General features: G+C 35.3%; 1 protein-coding gene across 1 annotated transcript in view; it reads right to left on the bottom strand.

Moving 5' to 3' along the window:
- The window catches only part of COL11A1 (collagen type XI alpha 1 chain), a 210683-nt gene that overhangs the window by 140590 nt on the left and 48320 nt on the right, over positions 1-21773 (bottom strand). The window contains exon 5 of the mRNA XM_077746071.1: positions 4185-4313. Within this exon, the coding sequence (XP_077602197.1) occupies positions 4185-4313 (129 nt within the window). The remainder of the gene's footprint in view (positions 1-4184; positions 4314-21773) is intronic.

Raw genomic sequence — 21773 nt, 5'->3', positions numbered from 1 at the left:
TCTTTCAGAAAATTGTGATCAGTGTGCCTTCTAATTAGTTCTATTCACGATAGCAATGGAAATGAGTGCAAATTTCACAGACATATAATGAGACATGTCCAAAACTGATCTCCTGGCAACATTATACATCTGGTCCTTGATGAAATACCCTCACTAGAGTCAACTTTTCTAGATGGTTCAACTGAAGGTCATATTGAAATATAAACACAGACATGTCTTTAGTGTTCTCTATGACTGTATACACACTAATTTGATTAGATGAACTGAAATGGATTCATAACTTTATCTAATCAGTAATAGCTTTATTATCAATGAATATATATTTGAAGAACTTAAACAAAGCTTTAGTCTAACTGAATTTGTATAAAATTTGGTAGAATAGAAAAATGCATATATACAACACTGAACATGTTTCTTAATGCCTCTGCAGTTAAGATATAATGCCAACTATTTCTAGGAAAAGTAATGTAAATGTTATTTACATTATTAAGTAAATAAAATGATTACATACTGGATTTACATACATATTAAAAAGACATTAATGGTGACTAAATATTCAATGACTAATTTTTCGGTAGTTATGATCACTCATGTTGAAATAAAAAATATTAAATTTATATAACTACTAGCTGCCAGCTGGAAGTAAAACATTAAAAAAAAAAGACTTGATAGTCTATTTTATGCTGTAGAGTTTTAAACTTAAGTGGACTTTTCAAAATCGTGTGCATCTATAATTAATTTTAAAAACATAAGACAATAAACAAAGACATAAAGGGCTGATTTTTAACATACACAGTTTAATGCATCTCAAATGAAGCATGTTATTCAAAAATATATTAATATACATTAACTTCATGATGTTTTTCTTTTTCTGGTAGGAGAAAAGATTTTCTAACCTCCATAAGCCTCTCCTCTTTTTAAACTCTTTCAAAATGACGATAAACCAGACTAGTAATTATGGAATAATGGAAGAATTAATATTCTCACCTTCTTAGGCACTAAAGCATATCTTTTTCTTAGAGTCTTTCAGGAGTCAGTATAAAGAATCACTCCTTCTGTTCTTATTTCTTTTTCTAAACAACATCCCCTTAGTCATGGTATTGAGTATACTTAGCACTTTGCTAGTGTACGTGAAGCTTTATAACCTATGTTTGGAGATGGTCCTCTTTTCTTACTATGGAATTTGGGGGTGCCTTAAAAACAGAGAGAACTAGTTTTAATAAAGTAGATGAGTATACGCAAAAAGACATGCACTGATGGAATGATTTCAGCTTGGATATGTGAGTAGCGTAGCATAAACTGTAGTGAGAAGGAAGGGTCTTCTAGAAATGTCATAATCTATTCTTATTTAACTTATTAGAAATATGGTGGCATTGGTAAATATATGTGCACCTATGAGAACTAGAATATATGATAAATATTAAGTGCAAAAACTATTATGGTAATATATTTGGGGAAGTTGATTGGTTTTTAAATATCTATAAAATACTCTCTTTCCTTTGCTTTATTTTCTTTGTTCATCCTTTAAAAAAAGAATGACAATTGCCTACTACGTATAAGATACTATAGTTTACATAATACATTAAGAAATAACCATATATATATTTCACATTTAATTTCTTGTAAAGATAATAGGATAATCTCACTTGAGAAAATCCCCAAACATCATAATTTTAATATCAGTTACTCTTCTACGTAAATGGTATTGTGTAGGTTCAAACAGAATTAAAGTTTGACAATATTTTTACTATATTTAAATCTATCTACATTATGAATTTCACTCTATGATGATGATATGCCAAACACGTACAAAATTGAATCCTAAGAATGATTTAGATGTTATTTAGAGGGTATGAGCTATACACAATTACAAGCTGGAAAAAGCACGAGTTAATTTATAAAAGAAACTGACATATCTATTGATCCAAATAGAATAATGAATGCGCAATGTTACAAATTTGTTAATGGAAAATTAAGCAATAAAGTGCGACACGAATGGTTGATGTCTATATCGCACTTTATGTTCTTTATTCACTGGCAAATACTATTGCTTACTATATTGTACAGGGAGAACATCTGTAGATCAATTATTAAAATGCATAATTGAAATATAATGACATATTAATGGCTATAGTTCAAAATTATTATAAGAACTAGTTACTAATTTGGTTAATCAGTTTATTTCATAAGTGTATAACATAGGATGGTTATATTATTATTGAAGTATCAATGTAATTTAGAATTGGAAAATATATGTGACCTGATTCTTCAAAAAAATTTTTCACTGTAACGCAATCAATATTGAAAGTGGTAAGAAATGCTATGTATTTTTGCATCACCCAACCAGATTTCCTAGTTTTTTGTTATAGCAATATATTGTTTTTCCACTCAAACTCTACTGATCAAAACATAATGAATGTTAAATATACATTATCAACAACTCAAAGTAGAAAAGAGCAAATTCATTTTTAAATGAACTTAAGATAAAAATGGATAAAAATTATTTTGCTTTAAAATAACTGTTTAACTGGCATGATAGCATTAAAATACAGTAATAAAACACCTCAACGTGATATATTAAGAAAGCATACCTTCATTCTTCCAAATATCACTGCCATATCTGTTGCTAAAAACACAAAACTTAGCTTTCTTAAAATAAAAGCAAAATAAGTCTCATCAATCTCAAACATGTACAACATGTATAAATGTTATAAATTTCAATACCAATTTATTATATAATCTCAAAGATATAAAAGCAATAAACCTAATGATATTTAGCATTTAAATAAATCATGAAGGAATAAAAAGAATTAACCACTGGTGAACATGAAACAAGCAAACAACTACCCAAGTAATTTCTCTTTTCTCTCTCATATTTGCTTTTCTGTCAGCTTCTTAAGACTTTATCCTGTTTTAAGAAAAACATTCATATTAAGTCATGGAAAAGATCAGTGCAACAGAATTTACTATCATACTTTAAAAAGAAAAGTGATGTCAAAAAATATAACCTCAAGCATTTAAATGGTAAAATCCCAATTGAATTCACATGCGAAAATACCAATAAATTAAAAGACACAATCCTAACCTCTTTTAAACTAAAGATCCTTTACACTTAAACCGTAAAATTCAAAAAGTGGCACCAATTAGTATATTTAGAAAGAAGAATGCCATTTGAGCTGTTTTCAAACATAAAGACAGCCTTGATGTTTTCAAACTTCCAACCCCCACTTCTAAAATGTAACACTTCCCACCTTGAGAAAAAAGAATCTAAATAAATTGTTTTGCTGGCAGCTAAGGAGTAAATTCCTTCCAGTTTGCTTTTTTTTAAAAATTTCCAGAAGATCCACATCAAAGGATTTTACCAAAAAATCTGGATAAGGGTGTGCTATACTATAGGTTTTTTTTGGGGGGGGGGGGGCAGGGAGGTATTTGATTTTGATAAAATTGCTATGGCTATTTTTTTTTTGGCCTGGAAGAGAATAGGATCAAATTTAATTACAGCAAATTTTCTTGCAAAAATAGCCTGAAAAAATGGTTTCACACCTCAATTTCAAATCAACTGACATAATTTGAATCAAAGAATATGAGTAGTTTTAGCTGCAAATTAGATCTCATCCTGCTTTTCATTTCATTATTCTTTCAAATTTTGTAGAAGAAAAAGAAAACATAAATATCAATGTTGCCTAGCCCTATAAAAATAGGAAAAAAATCTTTAAATATTCAACACAGCATGAAACATTAAGAAAGCTCTAATGTCCCTTTCTCATCTGTGTGAATTGCCAAAGGCAAGTACACCAGAAGAATTGTCACCATTATCTTGAAGCTGTGTGTTAATTATTTAAATGCCAAGGGCAGAAATATAGCTTTTAGATATTTATGTAGCAGAAATAAAGCTTATAAGACTATCTTTTTCTCACCTCCCCCAAAATTAAATATGCTCATATTCATAGTATACAAGTAAGCTATCTATTTTTAAGAAGTTTAAGAAACAGCGTACTTCAGAGGGAAAAAAAAAAACCCACCAAAATTCTTCCTTAAATCACTTCTTCCTAGAAATATTAAAACACTATTAAGTAGAAAGTATAGTTTAATTAAAACTGAATAATAGAGACAAGCCTCAAAACCCCAAGACTGTGTCTGTACCACTGAAATGAAAAAATGTGCCCTGATCTCATGGTCCTCACCTCATCAATCTGAGGTTCCTGAGCCTGAGCGGCCTTGGGCACTGAAGAGTCACAGTCTGGACTGTAATGCTCACAGTAGTCATATGCTGCTTTAGGGTCACCTATGATCAACAGCTGCTGGATGTCCCCCTGTCAAGAAACAAACATGAATGTAATCAGTATATATGGATACACATATATTTAGAGCAAGATTTATGCAAGAAAATGTGTAGTTTATTTATTATTACCTATTGTATGTGCTGTTTATTTTTAAATGTCTTAAGAATTATCACTTACATTTCAATGTTAGAAATAGTCTTAAAAAATTTTTTTTTTACATTTATTTATTTTTGAGAGACAGAGTATGAGTGGAGGAGGGGCAGAGAGAGGAGGAGACACAGAATCTGAAGCAGGCTCCAGGCTCTGAGCAAATGTTCAGCACAAAGCCCAATGTGGGGCTCGAACCCACAAACTGTGAGATCATTACCTGAGCCAAAGTTGGACGCCCAACCAACTGAACCTTCCAGGCGCCCCAGAAATAGTCTTATAGAGCAAAACAAATGAACAAAGGAAAAAGAGAGAGCAAGTGAGAGAGAAAGAGAGAGGCAAACCAAGAAACAGACTCTTAACTCTAGAGAACAAACTGATGGTTACCAGAGGGGAGGTGGGTGGGGACATGGGTGAAATAGGTGATAGGGATTAGAAGGACACTTGTGATGAGCACCAGGTGTTTTATGTATGTTGAATCACTATATTGTACACCTAAACTTATATTACACTGTATGTTAACTGTACTGGGATTAAAATAAAAATTTAATAAAAATTATCTCATAGGTTTGAGAGAAAAATTCATACCTGTTTTACAAATTAGCTGTTAATATTAAGGTTTTATTCTATCATTTTGTGGTTCATAGTTTCTATACTATATGCCTCCATTTGGTAAAATGATTTTTACTGCGTTCACAGTATATTCTTTATAAAATAAGATGAATGAAATGTTTTAAGCTGATAAAAAAGTAAATAAAATTTAACAACTGTAAATATATAAAGATGGTGATATATATTTTGTAAAATTTTTTTAATTTTTATTTATTTTTTGAGAGAGAGAGAGAGAGAGAGAGAGAGTGTGTGTGTGTGTGTGTGTGTGTGTGTGTGTGTGTGTGTGTGATGGGGGAGGGGCAGAGAGAGAGGGAAATACAAAATCTGAAGCAGGCTCCTGGCTCTTGAGCTGTCATGACAGCACAGAGCCGCTGGGCTCGAACTCACAGACCAAGATATCATGACTTGTGGTGAAGTTGGATGCTTAACCAATTGAGCCACCCAGGTGCCCCAAGGGTAATATATTTTCAATATTAACTAAAGAGTTCAACCAAAGTAGGGGTACCTGGGTGTCTCAGCTGGTTAAGCATCCAACTTTGGCTCAGGTCATGAACTCGCAGTTTGTGAGTTTGAGCCTCACATCAGGCTCTGTGCTGACACCCTGGAGCCTGCTTCTGATTCTGTGTTTCCCTCTCTCTCTGCCCCTCCCCTGCTAGCTTGCACTCTCTCACTCTCTCTCTCTCTCTCTCTCTCAAAAGTAAAAATAAGCATGAAAAAAAATTTTTTTAAAAAGAGCTCAAAGTAAACTGAATTATTGTTAGGCAAATTTATTTGATAATTTTGATTTTATCTTATTTATTTATTTAGAGACAGACAATAAGCGGGGGTGGGGGTGGGGCTGACAGAGGAAGAGAGAGGGAATACCAAATAGGCTCCTTGCAGTCAGTGCAAAACCCAACGAAGGGCTCACACCCATGAAACTGTAAGATCAGGACCTGAATTGAAATCAAGAATTAGCCGCTTAACCAAATGAGCCACAGAGGGGGCTGATACATGAAAATTTAAATGAAAACATAGATGCTACTAGTGAGTTCTGGGAAAGGAGTCAGTATTAAAAGGAATTCCTACCTACAAAGGTGAATGAGAAATGTAGAGATCAGAAAAAAAATCATATTATAAGTAAAAAACATAAATTTGGTATATTTTTATTAATAAAAAATGGAGTATCCAAGCACACACTGAAACTCATTACTTTGAATTCTGTATAATTTTAATAAAAATCATAAATAATTAGTAACAGGGTTATCTAAAGAGTTTTATCTCAGGAGATTCCCAAAACTGGCTCTGGAAATTGTGTAAACAAGAGAAAAATTGTAATATTCTGCTCCTGAAGCAATCTGAATATTTACACAGGGTCTAATTCAACATGAGAAACTAGTGTTATATAAATCTATGGGTCATGGGCATATTAATTCAGAATAATACTCAGGCCCAGAAGAATGTCTGAGTAAATATCTGTTTGACTTGGTGATTCAAGGCCCTGTTAAGTTTGAGTACATAATAATGATTCATAGAAGAACTCCTGATTCCATTTTGAATAGTTTCAAAATTATTCCAGCTTTTCTGCATTTTGTTAACAGGAGTTATTTAGTTACTTAATGTCTGAAAATACTGACATTAAATTTAAAGAGTCTCTAACAAGAAATACTAAGAAAGAATTCATAGCACATTATATAAACGTTGTTTAACTATTTCATTCAATCATTCATTCAAATGGAGCTTTAAAAGTCCATATAGCCTGTTCATATGTCATGAATAAGAAATAAGAAAACATCTACTTTATTTCCCAGTAAAATATAAAATAAAGTAGAATCAGCAAATATCCAGCTGAAAATGATAAGGTTTATAATAGTATTATTGTTTCCAACCTCAAAATTATTTATTTCCATGTCACGAGGCAATATAATTAATCAACTTATATTGTTTCTGAAATTTTTTTAAGATTCTTTTTTGTAAATAGATTAGAAAGGCTCTAAGATTTCTTTAATGTCTTCTGATTTTAAACATGCTCATGGCAAACTAATATAAGTTCTTAAAATTTATTTTTAGCAATTCTCAAACATTATCTGATCAATATAGAACACTGAGTAGCACCATCAAATAATCATAGACTTTTTATTATAATTTATAATATTATAAATAATTCTATAATTATACAAATGGATAATAAATAACAGAATTTTGAATACACAATTTTTCATTCGCTCTTAAAAAAATAATAATGAGTTATCATTGAGTACTTGAGTACTGGCATCATTTTAATTGGAAATCCTAACTCTTGACTTGTCTCCAAATTTTGCCATTAACTATGTGGAATTATGCAAGTCACTTAATCTCATTGATCATTTGTAAAATGAATACATGTAGAGATCATATCTAAGGTCCTCTACAGAACTCCAGATTTTCATACTTAATTATAGGAAATACAATGAACCAAGTGAAGCTGTTGCTAAAACAGAAAAAAACTGCCTATCTTATAATCATATGGTTTTTTAAATAGTAAATTTTTGAGAAGAATACTGGTTTCCTAAGTTCTTACTTGACTTCATTAAATGGAACCCTGCCAACCTTTCCACTATAAATTCTTATTTCAGGTGTTTAATACTTAGCCATAAAACAAACTACTGGGACGAAACTGAAAAATTCAGTTCAAAACTACAGTATAATTTCCCCCAGATGGCATTTTACAGTGTTTTATATTAATCATAGGACTTGTGAGACAGTCTGTAGATAAACAGAAGCACCCTGACAGGTAGAATAAACTGTACATATTTATATTCAATACTCATAAAAATTTCCACCGCCTGAAAAGGGTGAAATTACAAGAAATATTGGCGTCTGTGGCATACAAAATATGAAAAAGGCATCCTCTTCCTCTAATGATCCACAAAGCCAAAATTAGAGTTGATGCAATTACCTTACTATCTACAGCTGTGTCAACTAAGTCTCTACAGTAGTATTTGCATATAGACAGGATGAGACTCATGTCTACAAAATGGAATGACAATTATTATTTCCAGAATAAGTTCAGTTTTTCTTCTAAGAAAATTGCCTTCATTTACTTTTGAATTGTGTCCTTTTACCTACACATTGTAAGGTCATATCACTCAAGCCAAACCAAGCTATAGGAATCAATAACAATCAGGGAAAACTTCTGTAGCAATTCACACCCATTTTTTCATTGCTAATTAAGGATAAAATGAACTTGCCTAGATTTAGTGACATGGGCTCAACTGTGTCCCCCAAAAAACCCAAATTTTAATATATTCTTTAAGTCTTAACTTCACAATGTGACCATATTTGGAGACAGAACCTATAAAGAGATCAGTAAGGTAAAATGAAGTCTATTATAGTGATTCCTAATTTGATGTGACTGGTCTCTTTATAAAGACATGTAGGACACAGACACAATAAAAAAAGTACTACATGAAGACACAAGGAGAAGAGGGCCACTGACAAGCCAAAGAGAGAGGCTTCAGAAGAAATCAACCCTGCTAACATTCTGACTTCAGACTTTAGCATACAGAACTAAATTTAGCGTACATAAATAAATTTCTATTGTTTTAGACAGTCAGTCTCTGGTATTTTGTTACAGCAGCCCTAGAAAACTAATATAGACTGAGTTAATACTAGCTTGTTTGTTGTTTAATGTATACCCTGTAAGTGTTATCTTTATAACAGAAAAAAAGAATGCTTTTAGTAAAGTAGTTTTGTTTATTCAAAAATAGGGTAATATTTGGCTATACCCAGAAACTGGTATTAAGTAGACACTGCAGAAATACTGGCTGATTGAATTTGGCAAATAGCTAGAATTCAGGGTAATCATACAATATCACATACCCGAAAGTATTGCCATATGTAAATATCCCTCAGTCTACTGAAGACAATATAAAGTGAGAAATGATAAAACAGTATACTCTAAGTATAAATAAAGAACTTGAAGGGAACATGTTTTTAAGTAAACTTACCAGAGGTTTAAAAAATCATTAAATTAAATTATGCTAGAGTTCATACAGAATTTAAGTAGTCATTTATATGACTATTCCAAAATTCATTTTAATTATGCAAGTAAAAAAGTTAAAAAGGAATCCACAGATTTATTGCGATTCCTACCAGAATACCAATGGCATTTTTTAAAGGACTAGAACAAATAAATTTAAAATTTGTTTGGAATCAGAAAATAGCCCAAATGGAACAGATCAACGAGAGCCCCCAAATAAATCCACACTTATATGGTTAATTAATCTACAACAAAGAAGGCAAGAGTATACAATGAGGAAAAGACAACCTCTTCAATAAATGATGCTGGAAAAAACTCAACAGCTACATACAAAAGATTTAACTGGACTACATACTTACATCATAACAAAAATGAACTCAAAATGAATGAAAGACTTCAGTGTAAGATCTAAAACCATAAAACTGGAAGAAAACATAGGCAGTAAACTCTCTGACATTGGTCTTAGTGATATTTGGGGGGGGGGGTCTGTCTCATTAGGCAAGGAGAACAAAAGGAAAAATAAACAAATGAAGCAAAATCAAACTAAAAAGCTATTCTGCAGTGAAGGGAAATATCAACAAAATAAAAAGGCAACCTACTGAACAATTGCAAATGAAGTATCTTATAGGGATTAACATCCAAAATATATAGAGAACTCATATAATTCAATATCAAAAAACTATCTGATTAAAAATTAAAACTATCTGAGCACTTGAATAGACATTTTTCCAAAAAAAAAACAAAACAAAACCAGATGGCCAATATACATGAAAAGATGTTCATCATCACTAATCCTCAGAGACATGCAAATCAAATCCACATTAAGATATTACGTCCTAACAGTCAAAATGGCTAAAAAAGTATGTAAAAAACAATAACAAGTATTAGTGAAAGTATGGAGAAAAGAGAACCTCATGCACTGTTGGTGGGAATGCAAACTGGTATAGCCACCATGGAAAACACTATGGAATTTCCCTAAAAACTTAAAACTAGAACTATCACATGATCTTACACTATAATTCTTGCGTATTTACCCAAAGAAAACAGAAAAATTAATACATATAAAGAAGATATGGTGTGTGTGTGTGTGTGTGTGTGTGTAATGGAATATTACTCGGCCACAAAAAAGAATGAATTCTTGCCATTTGCAACAACATGGAAAGACCTACAGGGTACTGGACTATGTGAAACAGGCAGAGAAACACAATACCATATGATTTACTTACATGTGGAATATAAAAGGCAAAACAGCGGCAAGATGGCGGAGAAATAGGGAGTTCGCTATTTTCCACCTGTATCTTTCAAACAAAGAAGGGCTGCAGCCAAAAAAACTCTGAAACCAAGAGGCTGGGAGGAAAAGAGATGGAGTCCACTAAAAAAAGACAGCCTCATAGGTGCGTGATTGCGAACTGGGGAAGACAAAAACGGATGAGCATGGAGGCACGGAGGGGAGGGAGCCTCGTCTGCGGAGAGGCAAAAAGAAGAAAAAAAAAAGCACCTGGGGAATCTTAGAACGGTCTCTGGAAGGGAGTAAAAAAGCGCAGCCAGGACAAAGAGGAATGGTATCATCCCATCTCTAGCTGCAGGGCTTTCAGAGAAAAATCCTGCCTCTAGCCGGAGGAGACTTCTTCGGGCCAGTGCCTGGGGCGGGGGGGGAATTGCAGTTGCAGTCGTATTCAAGAGGAGCTGGTCCCATACTCAATCTCCCTGTAGGAAATGCCCGGGCTTGCGGGATTACACTCTGGGCTGTATTATTCTTGCAAACCAAGTAAATTCTGGAAACGAGGCTGGGCATAGGACATAAAACAGCCCATCTTGGCTGCGACGTTGGCGCAGTGAAAGTGGACCCAAAAGAGTGCTTTGAAATGCCTGGTTAGAGAAAGGACCAGGAGTCGCCATCTTTCTTCCCAAAACCACGTAGGCTCTGCCGGAGCTACACTTAGTGGGGGCGAGACCCGCCTACACCAAACCACGCCCATCTGCGTTGCGTAGTTGCTTGGTTACCAAAGGCTGTGTATGGAATACGGAAGCAGCACCTCTCACAAGATCAACACTGACACATTGCGGTGATTGACTCTACATCAATCTTGCTATTCAGACATTCTTCCTTATCACGTCCTTATCTCTCCCCTCCTCTGGACCCGGTTTTCTGGTTATAGGTTCGCTTAAACAGGCATATAAAATCCGTTCGCTTGATGCATGTTCTATCTCCATCATTACCTTCCTTTCTCTCTCTCTCTGAAATAATCAGACTATGTAGTTTTCTCTGGGTAACGTTATCTTCGTTTTTTCTTCTTCTCATTTTTTTTCTTTCTTTTCTTTTCTATTCTCCTTACCTCCTGCCATATTCTCCTTTCTCATTATCTGAATTAAGCCTTTTAGTCTCTCGGTCTAGTCAATGTTCAACTTCTCTTTCTCCTCACCCCTGTTATTTCTCTCTTTGTATATGTTCCTCCATCAGCACACTACTCTTTATTTGTAGATGGGATTTCTGGTTTTATGCTTTAAGACTGTCCTTTGTCTTTTGCTCTTTTTGTTTTTTTGTTCTGTTTTGTTTTGTTTTTTTCCTTTCAGTTTGCTCATTTGTTTGATTTGTTTGTGCGTGTGTGTGCTTTTGTTCCCTGTGTGTCTGTTTTCCTTTCCAGGGCTACCTCAAGAAACAAGCCAAAGTATACAGGGTAGATATCCCAAATAACACTACAAGTAGGGAAATAAAATAACCAAACTCTGAACAAGAGAGACCAAGAGACACAATTTAAAGAACACCTGCTGGACGCACAAGCCCTGGACAGTCAAAGACCCTTATTTAATACAGCAATACACACAGATGCTTTTAAAAGCATAACAAGCTTTTAAAACTAACAAAGAGACAGAAAGTTAACCAAAATGATGAAACGGAAGAACTCTCCTCTAAAGAAATTCCAGGAAGAAATGACAGCTAAATAACTGCTCAAAATAGATATAAGCAACATAACTGAACAAGAATTTAAAACAATAGTCATAAAATTAATCGCTGGGCTTGAAAAAGGCATGGAAGATATCAGAGAAACTATTGCTACAAAGACTATGGAGCTTAAAAATAGTTGTGATGAATTAATAAATGCTATAAATGAGATGCATAATAAAATGGAGGCGGTCCAATGCACAGATTGAAGAGGCACAGAGAAGAATGGTTGAATTAGAAGACACAATTATAGAAAAAGAGGAAGCTGAGAAAAAGACAGATAAACTGGTCCAGGAAGATGAAAGGAGAGTATACAAGCTGAGTGATAGAATAAAACGGAACACTATCAATATTGGGATAGAAGGAACCTACTTAAACATCATAAAAGCCATTTATGAGAAGCCCACATCTAATATCATCCTCAATGGGGAAAAACTGAGAACTTCCCCCCCGATCAGGAACACAACAGGGATGTCCACTCTCACCACTGTTGTTTAACATAGTGCTGGAAGTCCTAGCATCAGGTTCCCCAGGGATGCAGGGTGAAAGGCAACTGATGATATAGGAGAAGGGGATTAAGAGGCACAATCTTCCAGTTACAAAATAAACAAGACATGGAGATGTAATGTACAGCATTGAGAACATAGTAAGTAATATTGCAAACAACTATGTATGGTGGCAAATGGTAACTAGGTTTATTGTAATAATCATTTCACAATGTATATAAATAGGGAATCATTATGTTGTATACATGAAACTAGTATACTATTACATGCCAATTATACTTCAGTAAAAAAACAATTCCTCAGTTCATTCTCTATATTTAAGAGTCTCTTATGTTTTGTCCCCCTCCCTATTTTTATATTATTTTTGCTTCCCTACCCTTATGTTCATCTGTTTTATATCTTAAATTCCACATATGAGTGATTTAAATATAGAGAACAAACAGAGCATTGCTGGAGGGGTTGTGGGTGGGGGAATGAGCTAAATGGGCAAGAGGCATTAAGGAGGGCACTTGGGATGAGCACTGGGTGTTGTCTGTAGGGGATGATCACTGGATTCTACTCTCGAAATCATTAGTGCACTATATGCTAACTAACTGGGATGTAAGTTTAAAAATAAATAAATATATTTTTAAAAGTACTGGTTTTATCATTAACTCCATATTAATGAAATTATATTTGAGTTCAATTTCATGTCAGCAAAGGGAAAAAAGGACATAAAAATGTATTCTCATCAGAATTTAATATATATATATCTATATGTACACTAATATATATATATCAGAATTACATATCTTGCATTTTTGTGTTTCATTTTATCTGTTCAAACTAATGAAATCAGGAGTAAAATGGCACAATTAGTTCTTTATTGATTTTAGAAAACATGTAAAAATTCAAATAACAAGTCCGAAAAATACTGAGATGATTCTCAGATTACAAAAGGATTCTTCATTTCAAAATGTCAAATAACAAACATTTAAAATGTGTGTCACCACAATTTAATTACTCCCCAAAATAAACTTATCTGATACTTTATACTAAGACCTGTTTTCTTAAAGAATATTGAAAATAATATTTAAAAATCTAAAAAGAGGAATTTAAAACCAAATGTAAATCATACTAAGACTTACTTAAAAATAATTTTAAGAAAAAAATCATCTNTAAACATAATATTGAATATTATTTAATATTTTAATTTATATATTAACACAGACTCAAAGGACCAGTTCACATAACTGATGTCAGCATAAAGGTCAAATATGGCCTTTGTATATAGGTATGATTTTTCACTGCCTGTCTGACAAAGTTAACAGCAGAATTTGACATTTACTTTATATTTCATACCCTTTGACTTGGCAGTAAATTTTGGACTTATTTTTAAAGTAATTATCACCTTTTGAAAATGAAAAAAAAAGATCATTTTCATCATTCCACAAAGAGTTTGACAGTTGGCCTGCACAACTATTCCTCTAAGCAAATATGCCAGGTATTTGAAAATAATTTTTTTACATATCAATTTGACCTGACCTTTTTTATTGCCTGTTTTCAAACCTAAAGAAAATATCTCTTACAAGATGAAAAGAAATCCTTGGTTGTATCATCTCTATACATTATTCTAGTTCTATATACAGTGACACTGTCCCAGAAATAAGAGAGCTTTAAAAACTCTTCCTTATGTTTATGCTGGTCCCCTCCTCTGCTGTGTGACAATGAATGATACTTTTCCTTACATGAACTGAAGTTTTACTAAGTCAAAATTGGCCATTTCATAAGATATATAAGGTTAAGAGTATTTTAAAAGTATGCATATAAGTATATAAAACAATAAATACACCTTTTATTCTTTTTTAATTGTGAAAAACAAATGATTTTCCATGTCAATGTGAAAACCTCTTTGCTTATAACAGAATATAGACAATCTCTATGCATGTTTATTCGACACTGAAAAATAACGGGCCTGCTTTCAAAGTTGAAAGACAGAATTCCCTATTGAAATGGGAGTATTTGGGGGCGCCTGGGTGGCTTAGTCGGTTAAGCGTCCGACTTTCGCTTAGGTCATGATCTCGCGGTTCGTGGGTTCGAGCCCCGCGTCGGGCTCTGTGCTGACTGCCAGCTCAGAGCCTGGAGCCTGTTTCAGTCTGTGACTCCCTCTCTCTCTCTGACCCTCCCCCTGCTCACGCTGTCTCTCTCTCTCTCCCCTAGAAATAAATTTAAAAAAAAAAAAAAGAAAAGAAATGGGAGTATTTGGAAAGACCTATATTTTTCTTGAATGCAAAAGCAAACCTGCTATACAACATTCCTAATTTCAAGAAGTATTGTATGACTTACAATTTTAGAACAAGCTACATATTTTCCCAAGACGATATATTTTTCTTTTTTAGGTATTAGCATATGTGATACTTTGTGCTCATAGGCACAGATACATTATCAGCTAGATAATAATCGCTTTTCTTCTACAATTTTTAATTGTAACTGACATGGGAATTTAACAGCCAGATAACTTTCAGAACCTTTTTCCTTGGCAGTTTAGGAATCATCCATCTATGCATTCAGTCAATAAATATTTATTAAGGCAAAGTAACATATTAACTATCTGAATAGAAGGTAGAGGAATAAAGAGGGAAATCAGAGTCAGATCCCATTCTCAGATAATTTATAACCTGGTAAAGGAGATTAATAACAAACAAAACGTAACATATAAGAAAGTTATTTCTTGAGTACCTATTATACTCCAATTATGAGGATAGTGGGTGGGGAGAGTGGGGACCACTGCCATCTGGAAAAATTACAGGAATGATCCAGAAAAGCTTGGCATAAATGACACAATTAATGATAAAGTATTCAGTTTTTCTTTCAAATATAGAAACGCTTGGTAATTTTTGTTGGCCCCCCAAATCCTAATCACACTTCTCTCTCCTACTCTGTGTCCAAAAAACCTGACTTTTGTGGCCCACATCATTAGACTCTCATGCTGGATCCACTTCAGACAATGGAAGTTACTATCAAGAATTTGAAAGGTGAGAAGAGAAGGAGGTGGGATCATTTTCCTCCCATTTTCTGGGTTTATCACAGCAGTCTGGCCACCTTACCACTACTGCCATTGCCAGAAAGCACATCTGAAAGGCTCCAGCTTTCCGTGAGCTCTGTGCCACGGAATTTCTGCCCCTTGCCTCATTAGCCCTAGGGAAGTAATGTTTATCACCAGGTTTCCTGGCCTCCTTGTTCATACACCTCTGTAATCACCTGAGTAGAAATTCTGTTTTCTGCTGGACAGTGTGGGCTTGCAGGGAATGTGACAAGTCAAAGAAAGACTGTATACTTAAAGGCCATAAAATAGTAACTGGAATCTTCCTTTTATGTATGTACTTACTTAAAGGATTCAAACAATCTGAACAAAAGACACAGTTTACAGTCTAGGCTCCTCCACTTAATCAGCCAATCTATACTGTTCAGTTAAAGTCACTGTAATATAAACTTCATGAGAGCAGAAACCTGTCCATTTTGTTCTATAAGGCTTCCGTGATTCCTGGAATAGGCCTGCACATAGTGGGTAGACATTAAATGGTTGTTCAATAAGTAGATCTCTGAGATATTAATTTATTCAGCATCATAAGACTTGATTTCAACACCTGTAAGTTGAGAATACTATTATTTTCCTGTATTCTCCAGAGATTCTTTAAAAATTAATATGTACTTAAACAGTTTTTAAAATATAACATGTTCATAAATATAAGGTATAATTATTATAGTATTTGAGGGCAATTAAAGGAGAACACAGCTTTGAATGTCAAACTTCTAGACAACGTGTCTACAGATACTGTAAAATCTAAGAAACGTTGCTGGAGAATCCATTTGCAATTGTTCCAATAATAAATTCCAAAGAAGTTGAGTTTCAGGAGCCTTAAAGTCATTATTCTATAGGTAAAGCCCATCAGGAAAAAACATATAGAAGGAAAAGAATAATGCTTTTAGCTAAGCAGTTTCCAGCATATGTCACTGTAAAAGCAATAGCTTAACAAAACTATACAACATATTTGTAGGATACACCCTGGACACTAAAACTTCTGTTCGTATTTGATATTAGAGCTTCATTGTAAAGTATGATCCATCTTTGAAGAGGTTTTTGATTGTCCAGGAACAAAGCTGACATTAAATCTTAAACATAGCATAAAATTCTCAAAAGTGACTACCATTATCAGAAGATTAATTGAAAACCTATGCTTCTTGTCTACTCAGACTTCTGAATCTGCCAAAACATTAACTCTCATCATAGTTTTTTTTTGAAACATTCCATACAGTTAACGATTCTTTCCCAACTATTTTGTGTGGAAAAAGAAAGCTGCCAAAATGCTTAGAATTTTAGCGTAATTGAAAAATGCATCAGAGATTGCATCTGAGCTATAATTCAAAGGAAAGAATGAGGGAAACCACATAATCATAGACAGACCTGCTACTCACACGAGACTTCACATTTTTTGGTATCCCCAAACCAGCTTAAGAAATCAGTTTTAAGAAAATGAGTAGTATTCTTATGTTACTTGAATGCACTGCTTTTCAAGATACTAGCTGTTTACCTAGTAACACAGAAAATGACTAAAATTCTAGAAAACACTAACATAAAAGGTGTATATTTATCTTACACTTTCTAAAAAGGTTTCTTACTGAACGATAACTATCAATGTGGCTTTATTCAGCACGAAATAAAATAATAAAATGGTGACAAAAATGTAACAGAGCTTGCTTGCCTCCTGTTTTTTTGTTTGCTGTAGGTGATCTATATCCCTTGAATTAATGGATACTAGAAAATAGATTTATTTCATTCATTAAAAATATTAAGTTTGGGGGTGTCTGGGTGGCTCAGTTGGTTAAGTGTCCAACTTTGGCTCGGGTCATGATCTCACAGTTCATGGGTTTAAGCTCTATGTTGGGCTTTGTGCTGATAGCTAAGAGCCTGAAGCCTGCTTCGGATTCTCTGTGTGTCTCTCTCTCTCTCTTTCTCTACCCCTCCCCTGCTTGTGCTCTCTCTCTCTCTAAAATAAACATTAAAGTTTAAAAAAATATATAAGTATTAATTTTCAAGCACTATTCTAGGCCCTGTGGATATAGCACAGAGCCCCTACACCCTTTTGGAGCTTACATTCCAGAGGAGAAAAAAGGAAAATGAACAATATATAGTACATCACAAAGTGATAAGGGCCATAAAGAATACAAAGCAGGGGGAGAGGGGAAAGATGGCGGAGAAGTAGGAAACTCTGTACAATGCACTCCGTACATCGCCCCCATACCTTGCACAGAGAAGACCTGAAGCCATAGGAACCCTTACAGAATCCGGGAGTTTGGGAGGAAAAGGAGACGGAGTCCACTGAGAAAAACCTTCTAATGTGAGTGAGAACTGGGGAAGATAAAATCGGGCCTGGACTAGAGACACAGAGGGACGGGGGTGATCCCCCTCTGCGGGGAGTTAGAGGAGAAAGAGAGGGGCGGAAACTGCTCAAGACATGGTCCCTGTCGCTGGGGAACAGAAAAACCCCCGCTCAGGACACAGAGAGGCCCGGTCTCCTGCTCTCCAGCTGGCCCTAGGCTGGACGCACTGGTCCCAGACAACCCCCGGGAAGACAACTCCCTGTGCGCCAACTCGACCCTGGAGGGGCTGCTCAGAGACCGCGCCTTTGTGCTTCTGGCTCAGCTGGATCCCTAGAGGGGAGGCAAAGGACTTAAAACTGGGAGATTTGCCTGCGAGTTCATGTTTCGGGTGACGAGACAGAGAGGGACTCAGTTTCTCACTCTTCAACTGACCCTAGGCAGGAGGCACTCGTCCCAGGTGATCCCCGGATGAAACTGCTCCTCACTCGCCAACCCAACCTGGAGGAACAGGAGCAGTGGCTTCTGGCTCAATCCCCAGGGGGAAGGCAAGAGGCTTGGAACTGCCTGTGGGGATCGCCTGAGAGTTTGTGTCTCTGGCAATTTAGTGGGGCTTGCAGACTGGAATCTGGAAACGAGGCCTTGACTGGGATAGAGAGCAAGACCCACCCTGGCTGCGCCCCAGGCACAGAGAGTTTACACACCCAAAAAAATGAGTTGCAGCGCTTGGTTCAAGAAGGGACTGGAGTGCTAACACTCTCCTCCCCACAACTGCCAAGGCAGAACTCCCACCTGACANTCTGGTTATATGCTTTAAACTGTTCTTTGTCTATTGGGTTTCTTCCTTTTTCCTTTTCTTTTCTTCTTTTTGACTTTTTTATCTATTTTTATATTCTATTATTCGCCTTCCCTCCTCCCTCTTTTCTCTTTACTTTTTTGTTTTCCCTTTCGGTTTAAGTGTTTGTTGGATTTGTCTGTGTGTTTGTGTGCCTTCGTTCCCTGTGTGTTTGTCTGTCTGTTTTTTTCTACAGGGCCACCGAAAGAAACAAGCCAAAGTACACATGGTGGAGAGTCCCAAATACCACTACAAGTAGGAAAATAAAATAACCAAGGTATCAACAAGAGAGACCAAGATATACCATTCAAAGAGCACTTCCTGAAAGGAAAGGCCCTGGAGAGTCAAAGAGCCTTCCTGGCTATAGCAGCACTCACAGGTGCAAAGAGCATAACAAGTTTTTAAAACTAACAAGAGATAGAAAGCTAACCAAAATGATGAAACGAAAGAGCTCTCCTGCAAAGAAATTCCATGAAGAATTGACAACTAAAGAATNCTGGAGGCACCCAATGCACGGATTGAAGAGGCAGAAAAGAGAATAAGGGATTTAGAAGACACAATTATAAAAAAGAAGAAACTGAGGAAAAAAGAGACAAACTGATCCAGGATAATGAAAGAAGAGTTCAAGAGCTCNATCCAGCAAGCCTGTCATTCAGAATAGAAGGAGAGATAAAAACTTTCCAAATAAACAAAAATTGAAAGAATCTATCACCACTAAGCCAGCCCTACAAGAAATCCTTAGGGGGACTCTATAAGGGAAGTGTTGTAAGGAATGCAAGATACCAGACACACCACCATAAGCATTAATCCCACAAAGCACACAATGACTCTAAACCCACATATTTCAATAATAGCACTGAATGTAAATGGGCTGAATGCTCCAATCAAAAGATATNTATATAATAATTACAGGGTCTATCTATCAGGAAGAAGTAACAATTATAAACATCTACCCACCGAATACGGGAGCACCTAAATATTTAAAACAATCACAAACAGAAACAATCTTATAGATAAGAATGCCAAAAGCAGGGGACTTTAATACTCCACTTACAGCAATGGATAAATCAACCAGACAGAATTTCACTAAAGAAACAAGGGACTTGAATGACACATTGGACCAGATGGATCTGACGGATATATTTAGAACTTTACATCCTGAGGCCAGGGAATTTACTGTCTCCTCAAGTGTGCATGGCACATTCTCCAAGATAGATCACATACTGGGACATAAAGCAGCCCTCAATAAATATAAAAGAATTGAGATCGTACCACGCACACTTTCAGATCACAATGCTATGAAACTTGAAATCAATCACACGAAGTCTGGAAAACCTCCAAAAACATGGAGGTTAAAGAACACCCTACTAAAGAATGAATGGGCCAATCAGGCAATTAGAGAAGAAATTAAAAAATATACGGAAACAAGTGAAAATGAAAACACATAAGTCCAAACTCTATGGGATGCAACAAAGGCAATCCTAAGAGGAAAGTACATTGCACTCCAGGCCTATTTCAAGAAATTAGAAAAAGCGCAAGTGCAAAATCCTACAGCTCACCTAAAGGAATGAGACGCAGAGCAACAAAAGTGCCCCAAACCTNGAAGCCTGCATCACTCTGATTCCCAAGCCAGACAGAGATCCGCAAAAAAAGAGAACTACAGGCCAATATCCTTGTAGAATATGGATGCAAAAATCCTTAACAAGATCCTTGCAAATGGAATCCAACAGCATATAAAAAGAATTATCCACCAAGATCAAGTGGGATTCATTGTTGGGTTACAGGGCTGGTTCAATATTCACAAGTCAATCAATGTGATACATCACATCAACAAAAGAAAAGATAAAAACCATATGATCCTGTCAATAGATGCAGAAAAAGCATTTGACAAAATACAGCATCCCTTCTTAATAAAGACTCTAGAGAAAGTTGGGATAGAAGGAACCTACTTAAACATCATCAAAGCCATCTATGAGAAGCCTTCAGCTAACATCATCCTCAACGGGGAAAAACTGAGAGCTTTCCCCCTGAGATCAGGAACACGACAGGGATGTCCACTCTCACCACTGTTGTTTAACATAGTGCTGGAAGTCCTAGCATCAGCCATCAGACAACGACAGGAAATAAAAGGCATCAGAATTAGAAAAGATGTCAAACTTTCACTTTTCGCAGACGAGATGATACTCTACATAGAAACCCCGCCAGACTCCACCAGAAGCCCACTAGAACTGACCCAAGAATTCAGCAAAGTTGCAGGGTAAAAAAATCAATGTACATAAATTGGTTGCATGTTTATACACCAATAATGAAGCAACAGAAAGAGAAATCAAGAAACTGCTCCCATTCACAATTGCACAAAAAACCATAAAATACCTCGGAATAAACCTAACCAAGGATACAAGAGATCTGTATGATGAAAACTATAGAAAACTTATGAAGGAAATTGAAGAAGACACAAAGAAATGGAAAAACATTCCATGCTCATGGATAGGAAGAATAAATATAGTTAAGATGTCATTACTACCTAAAGCACTCTACACATTCAATGCAATTCCAATCAAAATTGCACCAGCATACTTCTCAAAACTAGAACAAACTATCCTAAAATTTGTATGGAACCACAAAAGACCCCGAATAGCCAAAGTAATACTGAAAAATAAAACCAAAACGGGAGGTATCACCATCCCGGACTTTAGCCTCTACTACAAAGCTGTCATCATCAAGACAGTTTGGTATTGGCACAAAAACAGACACATAGACCAATGGAATAGAATTGAGAACTCAGAATTTGACCCAAAAGTATACAGCCAACTAATGTTTGACAAAGCAAGAAAGAATATCCAATGGAAAAAAGACAGCCTCTTTAACAAATGGTGCTGGGAGATCTGGATCATTTTTTCACACCATACACAAAAATAAACTCAAAATGGATGAAGGACCTGAACGTGAGACAGGAAACCGTCAAAACCCTAGAGGCGAAAGCAGGAAACAACCTCCTTGACCTCTACCCAGCAATTTCTTACTTGACACATCCCCAAAAACAAAAGAATCAAGGGCAAAAATAAACTATTGGGACCTCATTCAAGAT

The sequence above is a fragment of the Crocuta crocuta genome, unplaced genomic scaffold, assembly GCF_008692635.1.
Source record: "Crocuta crocuta isolate KB4526 unplaced genomic scaffold, BGI_CrCroc_1.0 scaffold48, whole genome shotgun sequence".
NCBI classification, from domain to species: domain Eukaryota; kingdom Metazoa; phylum Chordata; class Mammalia; order Carnivora; family Hyaenidae; genus Crocuta; species Crocuta crocuta.
This window is presented reverse-complemented; position numbering and strand designations above follow the sequence as displayed.